The 16,863-nt window shown below is 40.8% G+C and overlaps 2 protein-coding genes across 2 annotated transcripts; both read right to left on the reverse strand.

The window, feature by feature from the left end:
• Positions 1-1,243: 1,243 nt before the first annotated feature.
• LOC121884750 (26S proteasome non-ATPase regulatory subunit 11A) lies at positions 1,244-11,835 on the reverse strand. The gene is made up of 13 exons (XM_042393730.1): positions 11,695-11,835; positions 10,892-10,993; positions 8,981-9,177; positions 8,167-8,224; positions 5,756-5,950; positions 5,402-5,546; positions 4,917-4,977; positions 4,403-4,465; positions 4,105-4,230; positions 3,711-3,746; positions 3,539-3,590; positions 3,071-3,214; positions 1,244-2,481 (listed from the first exon to the last, which is right to left on the reverse strand). Exons 1-12 carry the CDS (start codon positions 11,783-11,785, stop codon positions 3,072-3,074), a joined length of 1,269 nt encoding a protein of 422 aa, XP_042249664.1. The 5' UTR covers positions 11,786-11,835; the 3' UTR covers positions 1,244-2,481; position 3,071.
• A 1,040-nt stretch (positions 11,836-12,875) lies between these two features.
• On the reverse strand, positions 12,876-15,766 carry rpain (RPA interacting protein). Its single transcript, XM_042392996.1, has 7 exons — positions 15,562-15,766; positions 15,253-15,444; positions 14,722-14,794; positions 14,388-14,499; positions 14,195-14,258; positions 13,217-13,357; positions 12,876-12,989 (listed from the first exon to the last, which is right to left on the reverse strand). The coding sequence occupies exons 1-7, from the start codon at positions 15,631-15,633 to the stop codon at positions 12,960-12,962; spliced, it is 684 nt and encodes a 227-aa protein (XP_042248930.1). The 5' UTR covers positions 15,634-15,766; the 3' UTR covers positions 12,876-12,959.
• Between the last annotated feature and the right edge of the window lie 1,097 nt (positions 15,767-16,863).

The raw sequence follows: 16,863 nt of genomic DNA on the forward strand, positions 1-16,863 counted from the left end.
TCTGTCAGCATGAGCTGCAAGCTGTTTGAAGACATATTCTGACAGAGGAGAAAGAAACAAAGACAGCCTATTGCATTTTGTCTCATGTCAATCTGCCACTGTAGTTTCAGCCAGATACCAGATGACACAATGCCACAGCAGACCTGAGATCTGCAGAGCAGCCTCTTCACACTGAAGGTGCACAACATAAATGCATCAAATAAGAAGGGACAGTATGAAATATATCAGGGTAGAGGGGCTGAATCTTATGGTTCATCTTATAAGTGAGGCCCTCTACAGAATTATCAATATATTGTTTGGACCGTTCTCTTGACTTAGAAAAAAATGCAACCCCTTAAAATAATGTATTTATCCAGACAAAACAAAATGCTGAATATTTCAGCACTTGCAAAATGGTTATAAAGCCAATAAACTGGTGTCGGGACAGAAGCAGCAGCCATTTTTGCCCCATCCACAGATTCCTAAACATTAAATATGAATTAGATCAGATGATGTTTTAGCCTGATATGTAAAAGCAAGAAAAAGAACAGAAAAAAGAATGCATTTACATGATTGTCCCATTACATGGCATGTAGAAAGCATTTCTTTCATATAGCTGTTAAAAGTAAGGCAACTGTGAATATAACAGATGTCAGTTACTATTGGTAAATTTAAGTACAGACCTTGATGACGTGCGGCTGACAGTCTGAGGAAGATGTAAAAAATAAAACAGATACAAAGCCTGAGAGAAAAAGGGATGACGTTCTCTGCTCTCCCTGAAAATTTAGACTACACTATGTTCACAAAGTATGTCACCTGTCCACATTCCTCTCTGAAAATAATTTTCCTGCAGTCCCTTAATGAAAGTAATGTGCATCCAAATGCAACTTACAAGTATATTTCTCTCTAAAAATATAATTCAGTAAGAGTGAAAGTAGGTTGCATTAAAACTACTCCAACAAGTACAATTTACGTAGGAATTACTTAAGTACCTGTAACACAGTAAACTAGAACTCCTTACTGCTCCCCTCAGGAGGCCACCTCTGATCAAGTACAAGCTGTCCGGGGTATTTTAACACTTTCGTTGTATAAAATATTTTGTCTCAAGTAATGCAGGCATTTAACATAAACTGCTAATAGATTCACTGAAATAATGAAATCTCAAATGGGCCAAACATAATAAGCAGAAAGGAGCTTAATGAACCAAAGAGGAAAAACATCTAACACGTTTCCATTTCAGGGATCCTAAAATCACACAAACTTGCAGGTTTAATTTTTTTTTATTAGCATTTGTCTTTCTATATGTCACATATGGTAAACCCTCAAAGTCCTTGCAAAATTAAGTTCCCAGAAATATACAGCTTGATTTTCTCCAGCAAACCCGCCCTTTTCTGCACAACCACCCATCACATCTCAGAATGCAGAGTTCTCTCTCCAGTCACGTTCAGACAAGAGCATCAAAAGCACTTTGTGTGACTGACCAAGCTCTCTGTGGCGAGGTTTATTCTGTTCTTACGCATTATAAAAAAAGGGGGACAGTGTAAATACATCAGGCCTTGGATGAACAGAGGCGCTTGGCAATGTTATATACAAACAGGAAGTGGGAGTGCAAGGGGGGGAAGGGTGGGGAAAGAAGAGAGGGAGGGGGAGGAGGGGATGTAGGAGACGTTGGAACACGATCCAGACGTGTCGATGGATGTCCTCCTCTTCTTATGGAATGGTCCCGCGTGGACACAAGAGTAAATTCCCTGTATGGTCCACAAATCCCAGAATGTCTTGTGAATGAGTGTGAAAGAGAAGAAGGGGCGTTTTTCAAAACCATTCCTCTGGTGACCTAAACTAACTGCGGATCCATTCTTTGCAGGCGCAGAAAATGGGGAGAAATTCAAACATTTAAGTTTCGGGGCAAGTTGGCAAATTGAACAGAACAGGTAGAATCCAACCGACCCATCTTTACCCCCGGTTACACTCTAGAACAGACCGAGCATGTTTTTTTTTCTTTTTTATAATACATGTATGTATAAGTACTGTATATGTATTCTTTATTGTTATTTTACAAGATTCCCTGATGGCCAGCGCAGAGAGAAACAGAGGGGGGGAAAAAAAGGGGGGGAAAGGGAGGCTTGTCCAATTTTACATACAGTAGAAACCAGTGGTGGGAGAAGAGAAGAGAGGAGGGGCGCAGTGCCTGGATTTGTCCATAGGGAGGAGCACTTTGTGTCAGATCAACCCCAGTCAGATTGGAAGGAGGAGACAGTGACAGGAAGGAGGGAGAGCAGAGGGCTGAGGGAGGACTAGGAGGAGCGGTGTGTCCGTCCCGTCAGTTAGGTTGTTCTGTTGAGTCTTCAGTAGGTCAGCTGGTTTATTTGCTTGCTGGGTTGTTAAGTGTTTGTAATCTCCTCGTCCTCCTCCCCTCTTCCCTCCCAGGTTGAAGTGAGCGATTGACGGAGGTCTGACTGGCCCGCGTCACTCCAGACAGGAGGACTGATGCTCTCACTCTCTCTGAAGACGAAAAGCAGATTGAAGGAAATGAACACATGTTTTACATGTAAGGCTGGTGTTACTGGGCGCTGTAGATTTTAGCAAACTAAAGGAAATAGAGTATTTGTTGGAGACTGTTTTCAGCAGCGGATTAAAACCACTGGATTAATCTATCAATGATCATTTTTTAACTAATTGCCTCATCTATAAAATGCCAAAAAAAAAATGTGAAAAATGTCACACTTTTAGATGTTTTGTCGACCAACAGTTCAAAACCCAAGATATTCCATACAGAACAAGCTGGAACTACAAGCTGGTGTTTGGCATTTTTGTTTGACAAATAAATTAAAACAATAGTATGGATTATCCAAATTGTTACTGATCAATTTCCTTTCAAATGACTGATAAAGCATAAATAGTTTCAGCTCTGCAATGAACTGCAGTGGTTGTGTTTTCATGGTATTAAAAGAACAGAATGATCGTCTAGTCATTGCAGCTCTAAACCGAAACAAAGTCGCCGTGTACAATAATCACATCATAAACTACACCGTGTCATTTATTGATTTATCACACACACACACCAACATTATCAGTTGTACTGGTGGCTGACCTTATGTTAGCTTCTTGGCTTTGTTGTAGAGCGAGTCGACCACTTTGCTCATGTTCTGAATGGTCTCCAGGGCCGCCTCGTACGTCTTGTCCACCACCGGCTCTTCAAAGACGATCAGTACACCTTCGCCTTGGTCCAAAATACCTGTCGGGTGGGACGGGTGAGGGATGATAAGGAGAAGGCAACGGAGAGACAAACTGTGAAAAGCTATTGAAGGCGGTTCTCTCATTTAGTATAGTTCCTGTCAGCAGGAGAGATCACAGCAATTCAAAGTAACTTCAACAAAACATCTGTCGTCTTCCAGGCAAATTAGAAAACTCTAAACACAGTTTGATTAGAGTGAGTGTAAATCTGATCCGACTGCAGGAAACAACCCTAAAACACACTTTGTATAAAGAGACACTAATATTTATCTCTTCATGTGCGCAGAAAGCCTGTTGTGGTTTGCTAAGAGAGCTGCAGACATACCGTGAAACTTCTTGTCCAGAATCATCTGCGATAATTTCCTCTCTACGTCTCCCTGCAAGGCAGACACCATCAGATTATGGGGAATTCAGTGTAAACAACTGACAGTTTTTTGAAAATTGGCGGCTCCTGTGTAATGAAAGTGAAACACCGACCAAAATAAGCAAAACCTTACCTTGGAGAGTTTGATGAGGGAGGAAATGTGTGCTATCTGTTCAAGAAAAGAAAGACGTGCACACTGATTAGACTCATTTTAAGGAGTGTTCTTGGACTACATACTTGTAGACCAAGAGTGTGTCTACATACTTGTAGACCAAGAACACCACAAACACCACAAATGACGATTATTTGTTTCAATTCCTTATTTTGTTGAGACTTCCTTTTTTCTACAAAAGCAGGTACAAGCTAAATGAACACAAGTATGAGTTAAAGAAAAGGTTGACAAAAATTTGGTTGCTTTCATGCATGTAGTTCTGTTTATTTGATCCACCACCAGACACTGTAGAAATTCTCCTTATCCTGGATGAGCACCTGTACCTCTCTGATCTAACAGATATTAAGAGGATTACCTGGACCCTGGAGAAAGGTTCGATGACTCTGATGAGGTTCTGCTCCAGCAGGTTGTCATACAGCTTGGTCAGATGGGTGCTGATGATGGGGTCATCCCTCAGCTCTGCTTTGTACTCTGTTAGTGCCTTGGGGGGGGTGAGAACAGGATATTTTAATCACAATGGCAGGCATTATCCACACATCAAACACAGAGTCTGGGTTCCAATCACAGCAGTTTCATTCATAATGTTGTTGCAACATAATATAGTTTGTCCACAGTCCCGACAACATCTACAGCATCAAACTCTAGACACAAACCTTTTCAAAGTCTGCGAGCGACCGGTTCTTGCTGGCTTGTGCCACACATTTCAGTGAGTCTGTCTGTAGAGAAAGAAAATGAGTAAAAGGTTATAATTGGTAAAGTGGATGAACAACTTTTACTGAGAGAGACTGAACAATGCTGTACTGTATACACAAATATGTAAATAAATAAATACAGACAATCCAGCAAAGACCAATCATTTAATAAAATAAAATTTAAATTGACTGTTCGTTAAACCCTGCTGTCCTTAGTTACTGTTGCTACGCCTGTCATGCATAGTGTAGAGCTAGTTTGTCCTAGTATTATCAGTATAAGGAAACATGTAAGATCAGACTGTTATTTTGCTCTAATGTTGTCGAGATTTTTGGAAAGGAAAAGAAAAAGGCCCTCCAAACTCTTTAAAGTTCTCTTGTTAAACTTCTCTCACTGTTGGTGGGAGAGGTTTAACAAGTGGTCACTTGAGTTGAAATCAGACATAAAATTGAAATTCTTAGGAAGGAAGAGTCATACCTGTCTGCCTGCGTACCGCAGGGCTAGCTTGCCGCTGATGAGGGCCTGGACATCCTCTGGCCTGAAACACAAACAATATACATCATCATCATCATCATCATCATCATCATCATCAGACACACTAGGAAAAGACACATTCTGGGTCTTCCCCCAGAGGAAAAAAAAAAATCCTCCACCTGGACTGAAGCAATGCTAATCTATATCACAAGCGGCAATAAAACTCAAGCATGTGTTGCCAAACTCAGATATGATCTAATTCATCCTGACTGTGAACAGCAACATATGGCATTACTGCATTTTGGCAACTTTTATTAACATTATACAAACTATCTTCAGCTATTGACATCTTCAATCTAATATTCTATGATTAATGGCTGTGGAAGTAAAATGATTCACTATAATGGCTCAGTAAAAGAACTGTGCAGGCCTGTGTGTACAGTCAGGGATGAGCTGACAGTCATGTGTCTGAGTAGTATACAACTTACGCGTTGAGCATGATTTTGCAGAGCAGCATGTATTTGAGGGCTGTGATGGCTCGGGGGCTGTCGATGGAATCGTAGCCCTCGAAGGCCTCATAGAAGTAGGAGTACGCCGTCTTCCAGTCTTTCTCCTCCGCTGCGTGAATGATCCCTGGAAACACATCCAAACACACACATTAATGTCAGGTGGACTGCAATGTTGGACAGAAAATAGCAACTACAGTTTTCTTCTGCGTGACTCATGATGGAGCAGGATATTTGGTTATCTAACAGTTTTGGATATAAAGTTGTTGGATACATCTACCTCTGCAAAAGTTTATTCTGTCTGGTTTATGTGTAAATGTTTGTCCTGCTTTGTACCTGACTGCATGTCTAAAGCTGCTTGTAGTTTGGGTGGGCAGTAGATGGCGTTGGCGGTTGTCCTGGCAGAGGTTAGGGCGGCGCGGGCCTTGGGCAGGTTACTGAGCGCGTGGTATGTCTTACTCTCCAGCAGCTGAACCTCCACCAGCAGAGCCTTGTCATCCATCTTCTTCAGCTCCTGCAGCAACTGGGAGCCTGGAGAGGCAAGGAAGTGTGAGGTCAACGCAATGCTTTCACTACTTTTAATTAGTGGAACTAGGTGTAAAACTTACCCCGTTAGAAAAATGAAAGAACTATCAAACTTTACCTTTAAAGTCAGGTGTAGAACTTAATTTGGATGGTACATTACATTCTTTAATTGACCATTAACTAAATCCCGCCCCGGAACAGAAATGGTCCAATCATAGCTTAGCTACAGTAACTAGGCATGGCAGACCTGTCAAGCTTTGGACTGCCCTGCATGTTGGAGCAGTGTGCATGGGGCTGAAGTAAGAGAAATACTCGGTATCTCAATAGTCTCAATAATTAGAGGGTGCAAAAGTGTAATGAATGGATTACACTGTGTGTTTTTCTGCTCTGAAGTAAGCTGCAAACGTTAGCATGTCTGGCTACTATTTAGAGTAAGGCATATTCTGAAGGTAAAGGGAATATTATTTGGCTAACCACATTATTATGTGGGGTTACAGGTTACATTAGAGAAATATCTCTTAAAGTCTTGTGCATCCACTGTGTGGGAGCAAAGATGCTACATCAGAGTTTCGAGTTACATTAGCAGCTTTGTCCAACAGTAACTTTGTAAAAGTAAATACAAACATTACAGCATAAATCTAATCACTGTGTGTTTGTCCAAGTATATTTTCTACAGTAAGCATCCAAACCATCCAGGGCTTATGTTAGAACAAATAACATTATTCATAATACTAGAACTAATTTGCTCTACCCTGCAATACACAAGGCTGTTCCTTTATTTCTATTATCCTCTACATATATCATCAGCTGGTGAGGGTGCTGTAACTTTAGTCAGCTGGAAATGCAGTTTTCAACTAGGGATGTCAACGGTCTTTTTATCGGTTAACTTCCAGGAATATTTTTGACCAATTACACATATCAGTCTATAGGTTAATTTGCATACACATTCCACTGATGGCTAAACAGTTACATATTCACATTGCAAAATCAGATATTCTTTTTGAATGGATAAAGTACCGGTGAAAAACTGACTCCTACTCAGAGTGTTGCATTATTGGTTGTTTGTAGCATTAATGTTGCTAGGCTAGTGAGTATCTTAAAGTCTGTTTATAGTGAGTGTGTTAGAGTCAGTCAGCCCTAAAAGTGTTTCATTAGTCCAGTTTAACTTGCAGGAGTTTCTGAAGCCTTGTGTAACGTGTTTTTCTGCCACGGAGGAAATAATTCATGGCGAGTGAAAACAAGTCCAAAACGTCTTCCAACTTCTCTACTGCAGAAACGGAATATGTCAAGCTGCCAAATAACACTGTGACAGATGATAAGGAGCTCAAAAACACAAACAGGCAGTTGTATGAATGCTAACTGCCAGAGAAAATCATTTTTGACTGCTTCCAAGAGGAGCATGTGTGAGTATGTAACTATACTATGATGTAAGTTATATTTCAAAAGTAATGTTATACCATATTTTCCCAAAAACAGTTGTTGGAAATGGAGTGTGGGGTCGTCTTATTACCAGGGTCGCCTTATATTCGGCCCAGTACGGTACTAGCACTATGCTGTACCACATTAAGAACAAGCACCCAGCTGCCATGTCCGAGGCTGGCTGGCAGAAGAGAGGGGGAGAAAGTGTGATGTGTGCCGGTCCAAGGCCATCACCCAGTTGGTGTGCTAAATTATTGAGACTGATATGCTGCCAATCAATGTGGTAGAAGGCGAGGGATTGAAAGAGCTAGTTCAGCACCTCAAGCTGAAGTACGTCATGCGATCGAGAGCTACTGTGACTAAAGGCACTGAAAACACTTTGAGGAGAAGAAGGATGAGCTAAAAGTCAAGCTAACCAGGGCTGACGAGCTAGCTCTGAACACTGACTGCTGGACGGCTCTCACAAATGAAAGCTACATCACAACTTTTCTTAAAAATTAAACAGTTAGTTACCAGTTAACGGGTGTCAGTCTATCGAAAGCAAAATTACCCGTAACTGACATCCCTATTTTTAAACAATTCTCAGAGTTTTACTTACCCTGCTTTGGCTTCTTTCTGTATAAAATAAAAAAAACTGACAAGTTTGAATTTCATCTTCGTTATCATTTTAAATTTCATATGTGCTGTGCTAGAATGGAAAGTTTGACGGGTGTAGCAAAACTAACTAAGGGGAGCGGGGCTTTGCAAACGGTCAATTGTTAAAGCAACTCAAAAAGACCAACTCCTGGAGACTGGACACTCACCAAGTTGTAGTGCCTCCTGGTAGCACTTTGTGTCGAAATACAGTGAGATAAGACGAGCCTGAGGAAGAGAGGAGAAAAACAACCATGTCAGGGTCAGAGTCCACAACTTGTTTAGGAGTCTGCCCATAAACAACAAATGTATGACATAAAAATATGCATGAGCCATTGTTTACCTGGGAAAGACACACTGAACATATATCTGCTTTTTTAATAACACCATGTTCATATGAACACAACTGGGCTCAGTCGAAAACTGGGAGCTACTCTGCATATTGACTCTTGTTCTGTTCACTGATGAGTGATTTCACTGTAGTAGCTGCAGATTAGATGACCTTCACTTGCATGACAATTTGAAGCTCATGATGAATGAGCATCATCATATTCATACACAAACTTTTTCAGGAGTTTGTAATGCACCTTAGGCTAATGCTACACGTCAGATTTTGTGATTTTCCCTCTTCCTCCTTAACACAGGTGACTATCTTACTAAAGAAAAAGCTTTTTTTTTTTTTAAAGAAATGTTGAAGGAGAGTAATTATACACACATCAATAAACATTTTGACCTGACATACAGCAGATCCAAGTAGGATTGAAACATTGCCCTCTCTGATTTAATTTTGGGGCTTGGAGTAAGTGTGCAGACGTTTCTATTTTTTTCCACATTCTCCAAAAATGTGATTTGTTGACTGCTCTATGCGTCTGTGTGGCCCTCAGCTTGATGGATGAACAACACTGTCAATATTTATTCTGAGCTGGTCAGCAGTGTAAGTGGATGAGCGGAGACGACACTTGTATGTTCACATAGAAGTCTCACCTCTAGTGCCTGTCTGAGGAATGTCCTCTTCTCAGCCTTGGCCCACTCTATGCACTCCAGGCAGAGCTCTACCTCCTGACCCGTGGCGGCCTCCATGTCCAGGAACAGGTCCAGCAGGGAACGGACCAGCCGGGCTGCCTTAGCCTTGGAGATGGAATTGAGGAAGGGGCGCACATATTTTAGCAGACCCCCGAGCTCTGAGAGTGGGAGGGGAAAAGAACAGAGCAGATTAGAAGTATAGATGGAAAGCAGCTGAGTTTTGGGGGGCAGCTTAGAAAAAGAAGTTCATGGTCAATCTGTCACAACGGCTGGTGGATGAAAAAATGTCATCTTTTTATTAAACAAAGACACAAACAACTCAAATTGGAAACATTTAAAAGAACACACTGACAAGTCTGAAGTTTCAATCAATTTATCACTCTCATATTTCAGTATGGAACATTAGAGGCAGCTGTCTGGTGATTCAGTGGAAGGTTGGAAGGTGTGATCAGCAACTTGAATGTTGAGTAGAGTCTGCAGCCCAGCAGGCAGCTGAAAGACCAGGGCTGTGTCAGAATCATTACCTCATTCACAAATTCACTATTATCTATGAAATAGAAGCTCACTAGTTCACTGTACAGTGAGCAGTAAATTGAGATTTTGGACACTAATGAATCATTTAGCCTCGTCACTGACACCTGTAATATCTGCATATATAAAATACAAAACATTGCATTGTGGGATTGTTAGCAGAAAGTAGTGTACATGCAATGGACACTCAAGTTAATATAGCGCACTACATAGCAAATAGGGATTGATTTTCAGACACTGTATCACTGCAGTTCATTTTCACACAGATCATTCCTCCTTCTTGTTCCTCTGTTTCAAAAATTACAGCATTTCCACTGATCCAAAAGTGAAGCAGGAACAAACTTCTCATCCAAAGGCAACTCAGGTTTCCCACAGGATGTCCAACAGCTCATACTTTCCTAGCATTATCATTTGCTATATTTTATATACAGGCACACAGATGTCTCCTAACAAACTTTGATATGCTCTCTTTTACAAACATTTCCTCTATAATTCTATCCATATAGACTGATGGTAAAACCACCTGCAGCTGAAACAAAGCAGTTGGAGGGATTGTGTTGTCAGTCAATGTGAAAAACTCCTTGCAGGAAATGACTTTTACACACATAGAAATATTCCAGTATTAACTTGATGGTTTCAGTAACAATATTAAAAGGCACTTTGATTAAACTATGGTTTTACAGCATGCTTTACTACTTCTGTTCTCATGTGCATGTGTCAAAATAACAGCATGTCTAAGGTGAACACTTATGAAGTTGTCAGATAATATTCAGGGTATTGCAGTCTGTCTGCATAAAAGACATGAAATCCATCTTGTAACCAAGTCTTATAAAACGCCCTTCTAATGAGGTATAGCAGGGAAGGATTTTTCCACTCGTTTCACTGACACATTGAACTTTATGGAAATCTGTTGCATGCAAGCTGCAGCAGTAAGAGCTTTTTCAGCAAGGAGGGCAGCTGAGTTGAACAATTAACATTTAGATTTGTCAGACATTGACAGATGCATCAAAGTTGCTGAGTATTCACAATTAAACACTGGCCTGGATCAAGTGGCAAGAGACAGAAACCAGAATTCCTCAAAAATGAAAGAGGTACTCCACTAAAGATCGATTTCATAAACAAAGTCTTACCCGCAAAACCCAACTACATTCCTAGATGTGTAAGTAGAAGAACAGTCCTCCAATAAAATCAATGTGCCAAAACCTCTTTCAGTCAAGAACCTCAGACGTCTTACCCATGTGACTTGACAGAAACTTGTGGTTGAATTGGTTGAATCATTAAATCTTTTGTGTGAACGCAAATCAAAAAGTGTTTTGAGACATGAGCAGCATGTTGTGTTACCTGCAGCTTGTCCTGTCTTGGCCAGCAGCCCACCCAGCTCCAGGATGCTCTGCTCTTTAACACGCACCGCCTCCTCATCACTCTCTTGGATGTCCCGCTTCACTACAAAACACACACATACACATAATGATGATGTAATATGACCCGTATTGACATGAATCACTGCGATATACAAAAGTGAAAATGCTGATGTTACACTCTCCTTTTGTCTCGAGAGACTAGCCGTAAGTCAAGGTATATCACGAACAAGCTGATATTATGGCAAGCAGCCAAGTGGCTAGCGAAGCTGTGACATATTGGAGCTGTCAAATTGTACAATAAAAGGTGATGACAGCTACATAACTAAGCTTTAATAGTCGCCATAAAGCATCACACGGCACATGAGCATTAGCAAGACGCTGTGACAAAGTGTGTGGTGTTAAGTGAGCCAACTCAGTTCCACATTAATGTCACTGTCGGCCTGACATCAACTGACAAGACGAGGAATAGCTGCTAACAACGCTCACTGCTTGCTAACGTTAACTTGCCGTCTGTCACCCAAGTTCCTGTCAAAATGAATGAGCCGGGGTAGCCTAACGTTAGCTTCTCTGATAAGCGAGCCGGTGCGTTGCTAGCCCGGCTAGCCTAGTGCTGCTGACTCACTGTGCAAGCACGGAGAAAAAAGACACGGCCAGTGCTGGGTTAGCTAACTTAGCTTAGCTGCTAACTGGCTAACTCAACCGCTCCACGTTTGACTGAGAGCCGCAGTGTTTGAGCGCAACATTAATGTCCTTCTAGTGTCATGCAATGTCGACTCTACTTACCTATTGAATGTAAGATATCGATAGAGGCATTCCGGTCTGTTCCAAGAAGAGACTGTGCTCTCTGAAACTCAGCCACTGCCGCGGCTGCCATCTTTCCTCTGCCTGCCTCGCTCCACTCCGCTCCGCCGGCTCCGCCTGCTTGTTTTCCGGTCAGGTCGTTCACAGCGTCGGGACTCTGCTGCCCCCAACAGGCGGTGTCGAGTCCTGCCTGCCTGTAAGCGCACGAACCTCTGAAACTGCATTTTTATCTTTTAAACTGTTTACAAGGACTTCAATAATCATTTTACATGATCTGCTTGTGATCGCTAAGTGATCAATTTTCTGTTAGAAGCTAGAAGTAATGTGTCATTGATATTTTTAGTCAAATAGCAAGGCAGTATTTCTTTAAGCAAGCTCTTTCTTATTAATGTGTTTTTCAGCATTGTGTTTCTTCATACTATTATTCTGTGCTTTATATTTAGGTTTTTACATGCCAAGAAATTTATGGCACGAATATCAAATAAAGCAATAAATATGTGCTGGTGACACATTTTATCCCACACACAAACCTGAGGTGTGGTTTTATTTAGCTGTAGAGAAATGCATCCTTTATTTCAGCTAAGGTGCATGTTACATGTGTGAAATTCATTCATGTCAAGCCAAATTGATTGAATTATAGTTCTCATCGAGGTGATTACTATGACTAAGAGACACAATGGAAAAGGTGCACAGAGCGACAACTGTGTGACACTCCAATCTACAGCTTCGGGTTCATGCACATTACCCCTAAACCATAGATTCACAAGCTCCAAATAAAGTTCAGTTTCAGCTTTTTCTGTTATGGAAGTGGAGCTGTGAAATGCAAAAAAGTGATAATTTAACTCACTATGTGCACTACATGGCATTTAGCACCTGTATTTATGCACTTATTGAAGATATTTAATTCTCTCATTTTTTAGCATTTCACATTTCCTTTCTTTTTTTCTGAGTATTTTCACTGACATGTCTGGGAAGTCTTCACTGTTTTCTGTTGATTCATGGAAGCAGAACCATCAGGGTTCATTTAAGCAACTTGAATTTTCTATAATTCCAGTGAATATCCTTTGTCAAAGTACAATGATGAGCTTCAACGTGTATGTCTGTATGATGGTACTTATGGAGCGGGGCGACAAACAGTACAAGAAAAACACAACATCTACATATTAAATATAAAATATAGCTTTATTCACAGAACATACAGAGAACACGAAAAAAAACTCAAAATCCAATCCCTCGAGTCAAGTCACTCACAGGACGATGGACAGGTAGTCACAAACCTGAAAAGAGTAAACAACAACAAACCTGTGATGGCAAAGAAGGAGAGATGTGCCAAGACAAATAACACAAACAGCAACTGATGCTATTATTACTGTGCAGATTCATTCATTCATTCTCTTATGTAAATAAATCCTCTGTGACAGGGAGTTATGCATTTCAAGTTTCCAGCAGCAGCAACAGATTTTTTCCTTTTTAAATAAATTACTTGACAGTGATGGTGCTGTACCTTGCAGCTTATCATCAGGTTGGGAGAGCCGTCTGTGTTGGGAGCTACAGAGAAGACGGGGTTGTGGAGACAGTCCTCCATGTGCTCCGACACCCTGGACTCCAGAAGATGTCGCAGGACGTCGGGGGTGATGTTCTGTTTCTAAAGACAGAGAATATAACGTTACATCGTTTCTGCCAAAACCTTCACCTAGTTGAACCCTCGGCTTTCATGTTTGAGTTTCTCTTCCTTTATTTACAGGCTTTTGGCAGAATCATCACATGTCTTAGCCAAGCATGTCATATATTGTTATTTTTAGAATAAGCTGAACTGCTCAGAACTTCCAATACATGTTCCCAGACAGTTTCCATGAAAACATTTTTATTGACTGAATGTGTTACTGTTCCAGAAATATAGAAATCATTTCTGTTTAGGTGATAATCATCCTCCAAGTTTTGGAACAACAGATGAAAAGTAGAAGTAGAACGCTGCCATGTGAGTCTTTGAGCTGCTCCTTGAGCCCTGTTTTTTTTTTTTTTTGCCTATGTTTGTTCACATTTTGGCAAATTTCCTCCATCAAAATTAAGCCAAGTTAGCTACTATCAGTTCCTGTTTGCATTGTACCCATATCATGTTCAGACAACTATCACTGGATTACTTTCATACTCGAGAAAACTAAAAAATGTGATGATTCTCAGGCAGGTTCTGGCATAAAGAGTGTTGTTTTTATATGATTTCTAAGAGGATTTATGGAAATTACAGAAAATATATCCCAAAAAGTGTAAGTCATGCTGAATCAGATAGATAGATAGATAGATAGATAGATAGTTGTTTATGACTCGGGCACTTAAAAAAAAAAAAAAAAAAAGATGAAAACACAACATTCTCACAACTTTTGCTGAGGTAATATGATCCCATAACTATGATTTCTAAATAAAAGTGAAGGATACTGTAATAAAAACCCTCATTTTTATAAAGGCTGGGGTTTAACAAACAAACCTTAGTGTTGATGTACAGTCCGCAGGGGCAGGAGATGAAATGGCTGTTGATATTCAAGTTGTTCCTGCGAGACACAAAGTATTTCAATTTCAAGAATGTTGCAACTGATTTTGAAAATTGGTACCAATAAATGGACATAAATATGGGAGACAATATCGATGTCATATGTTCTAGCAGTCATTTCTTGACTCACATGTGACATATGGGGCAAATAATATGCATCTCTTCCATCCCTTCCACAACAGACGATATGTACTGCTGCTCAAACAGCAGGTTTTTCTCGTATTCTTCAATAATAGACATTTCTGAAGCAGAAAGAAAAAAAAAAAACATACACGACTTAGTAGGTGCTCATATCAACAGGTGTCTACATGCTTGTTTCCACTGCATCTGCAGAAATATCTTGCTATTGTCTTTCTGAAATTACCACTGTATGTCATATGTGGATTCTATTTATTTCAACTGACATTTATTTTAGTATCTACTGTCAGCACATTAGGTGGAAAAGCATTTAAGACATGTATTACCTTGAGACATGAGCTCTTGTTGGATTTCCTCCAGCACTGCCAGCTCATCATACTCTTTCATGACACTGAACATCTGTTTAAAAGAAAGCAAACCTCCACTTTATCACTCAAAAAACTCAAACGTTCATTTTGGATCTGACAAAAAAAAGAAAAAAAACAACAACAGACAATTCAGCTCTAAAAGGCAGCTCCAGGTGATGACAGCAACCAAAGTCTTTGCTCTCTTTCAGTGATTCATTACAGTGTGCAGTTTTTCCTCCTAGTTCCATGTGAAGAGAGATTTATTTTGAATATTTATACGTTTTTCTCATGGGTGTAGTACAATCTGCAGGTAAGCGCGGCTCTCTCAGGGACCAGACATCTAACAGGGGTGACAGTAACACAAGAAGAAAAGCAGAGAAAAACAAAAGACAGACCAAGAGGGAAGTGAGGAGACTTAGGAAGAAAGAAAACAGACTTGGAGAAAAGGGGAAGAAAGAAAAAGCTGAGGGTTTGGGAGGGAGAGACATGGACAGACGGAGAGAGGCCGACCTCTGCCATGCCCTCTGGCCCCCACAGCGAGGGCAGTGTCCGGTTCTCTGACTGCAGGGCGGTCCATTCCTCCTCCATCACCTCCTGGACGATGATGGAGGCCCCGGAGCCGCAGCGCTGCGGGCTCTCTCCCATCTGACGGTACCTGTCCAGCAGCCTCGACCGGCTGTTTTTCAGCCTGTCTACACACCGCTGTTGAAACAGAAGAAAAACAAGAACAATGTTATTACAACCGTAATAAGAACTAGTTAGCAGCGTGCCATGCCAGGTAGCTAACATTAGCTGACGAGTTAATGTTGTAATTTCCACCTTTCGGTATGTTTCTTTCCATGGCGGCGTCGTTCCTTTATAAAGTGAACGGTGTCTGTGCAAAGCGTCCATTGGTAGTGCTAACGCTGCTAGAAAACAGAGAGCTACATATGTCTAGACAGATTTGTTAAATGAAACTAGCTGAAGTTGGAGAAGACTACAATAACAAAACATTTCAGCTTGCTTTTATCCTCGTGCTCCGGAAGTTCATGTGCGGTGCCGCGGATTGCATGATGGGTTACGTAGTTCAGTACTGCCAAAACTGGTAAATTCTCTAAAACGTGTTCATTTCTGTGAACATTTTATTTCTCTAGATGAAGGTCTGAAGGCAGTTTAAAGCCAGGAATAACAATCTGCTGTAGAAATTCTGAATACATTGTTGTTTTTGTTTGTTTGTTGTTTTGTTTCAGTTTTTGTTTTTTGCATAAAAGGGATCTAATTTTGATTACTTATATTTAAAAATGAATGAATTAATATTAAGTCCTGTCTTGTAGAAGGGCCCTTCTAGAGAGGACATCATGGTTTTACCATTTCACATTACATTTTGCTTTGATGTGCATCTTCCCAAGTTGCTGGCAGAGGTTGTAGGTGGAGGTTCAGGGTGCGGCTGTCTGCCAGAACCTGCAGGTGGAGGCGGCAGCTGAAGGTTGCTGGCAGATGCTGTAGCTGTAGGTAGAGGTTTGGGTCGCAGCTATCTGCCAGAACCTACAGGAGGAGGCAGTGGCTGCAGGTTTCTGGCAGAGGCTGTAGGTGATGGTGGACTTTTAGGTCGCAGCTGTCTGCTATAACCTGCGGGTTGAGGTGGCAGCTGCAGAGTGTACAATCGGTACAGTCTGTGCAGTTTGTCTGTGCTGGAATAATACCTGGCGGCACATTTGCTGTGTGGTAACCAGAATAATGACATTAAAATCTCACATTTTCCACAATGGAAGTTTGTTTTGTTGCTTTTGTCAATCTCTATGAGTCTTTAGTTCTTGTCAGGGTGTGAGAAGTCCTCAGTAGAAAAGATTATTTTATGAAATCGTCTAGTGAAACTTGTGAAAACATTTTATTGACTGTTAGGTTTTGTGTTTTGAATGATGGTCATATATAAATGATGCACCTGGAGACAAACATGGTAACCATGGAATCCTCAGCATCCATTTTCTACCAGTCTGCTATAAAAAATGGTTTCAGTCTTTATATTACTGTATTGTCCATATTAATATATGTCTCTTTATTTGAATGTGTGTCTGAATGATCAGGTCGAAAAATAGTAACAATGTGCATAATTGGTCATTTATCTCATTAAAGCAGCCAGAA

This window comes from Thunnus maccoyii, chromosome 18 (genome assembly GCF_910596095.1).
Source record: "Thunnus maccoyii chromosome 18, fThuMac1.1, whole genome shotgun sequence".
NCBI lineage: Eukaryota > Metazoa > Chordata > Actinopteri > Scombriformes > Scombridae > Thunnus > Thunnus maccoyii.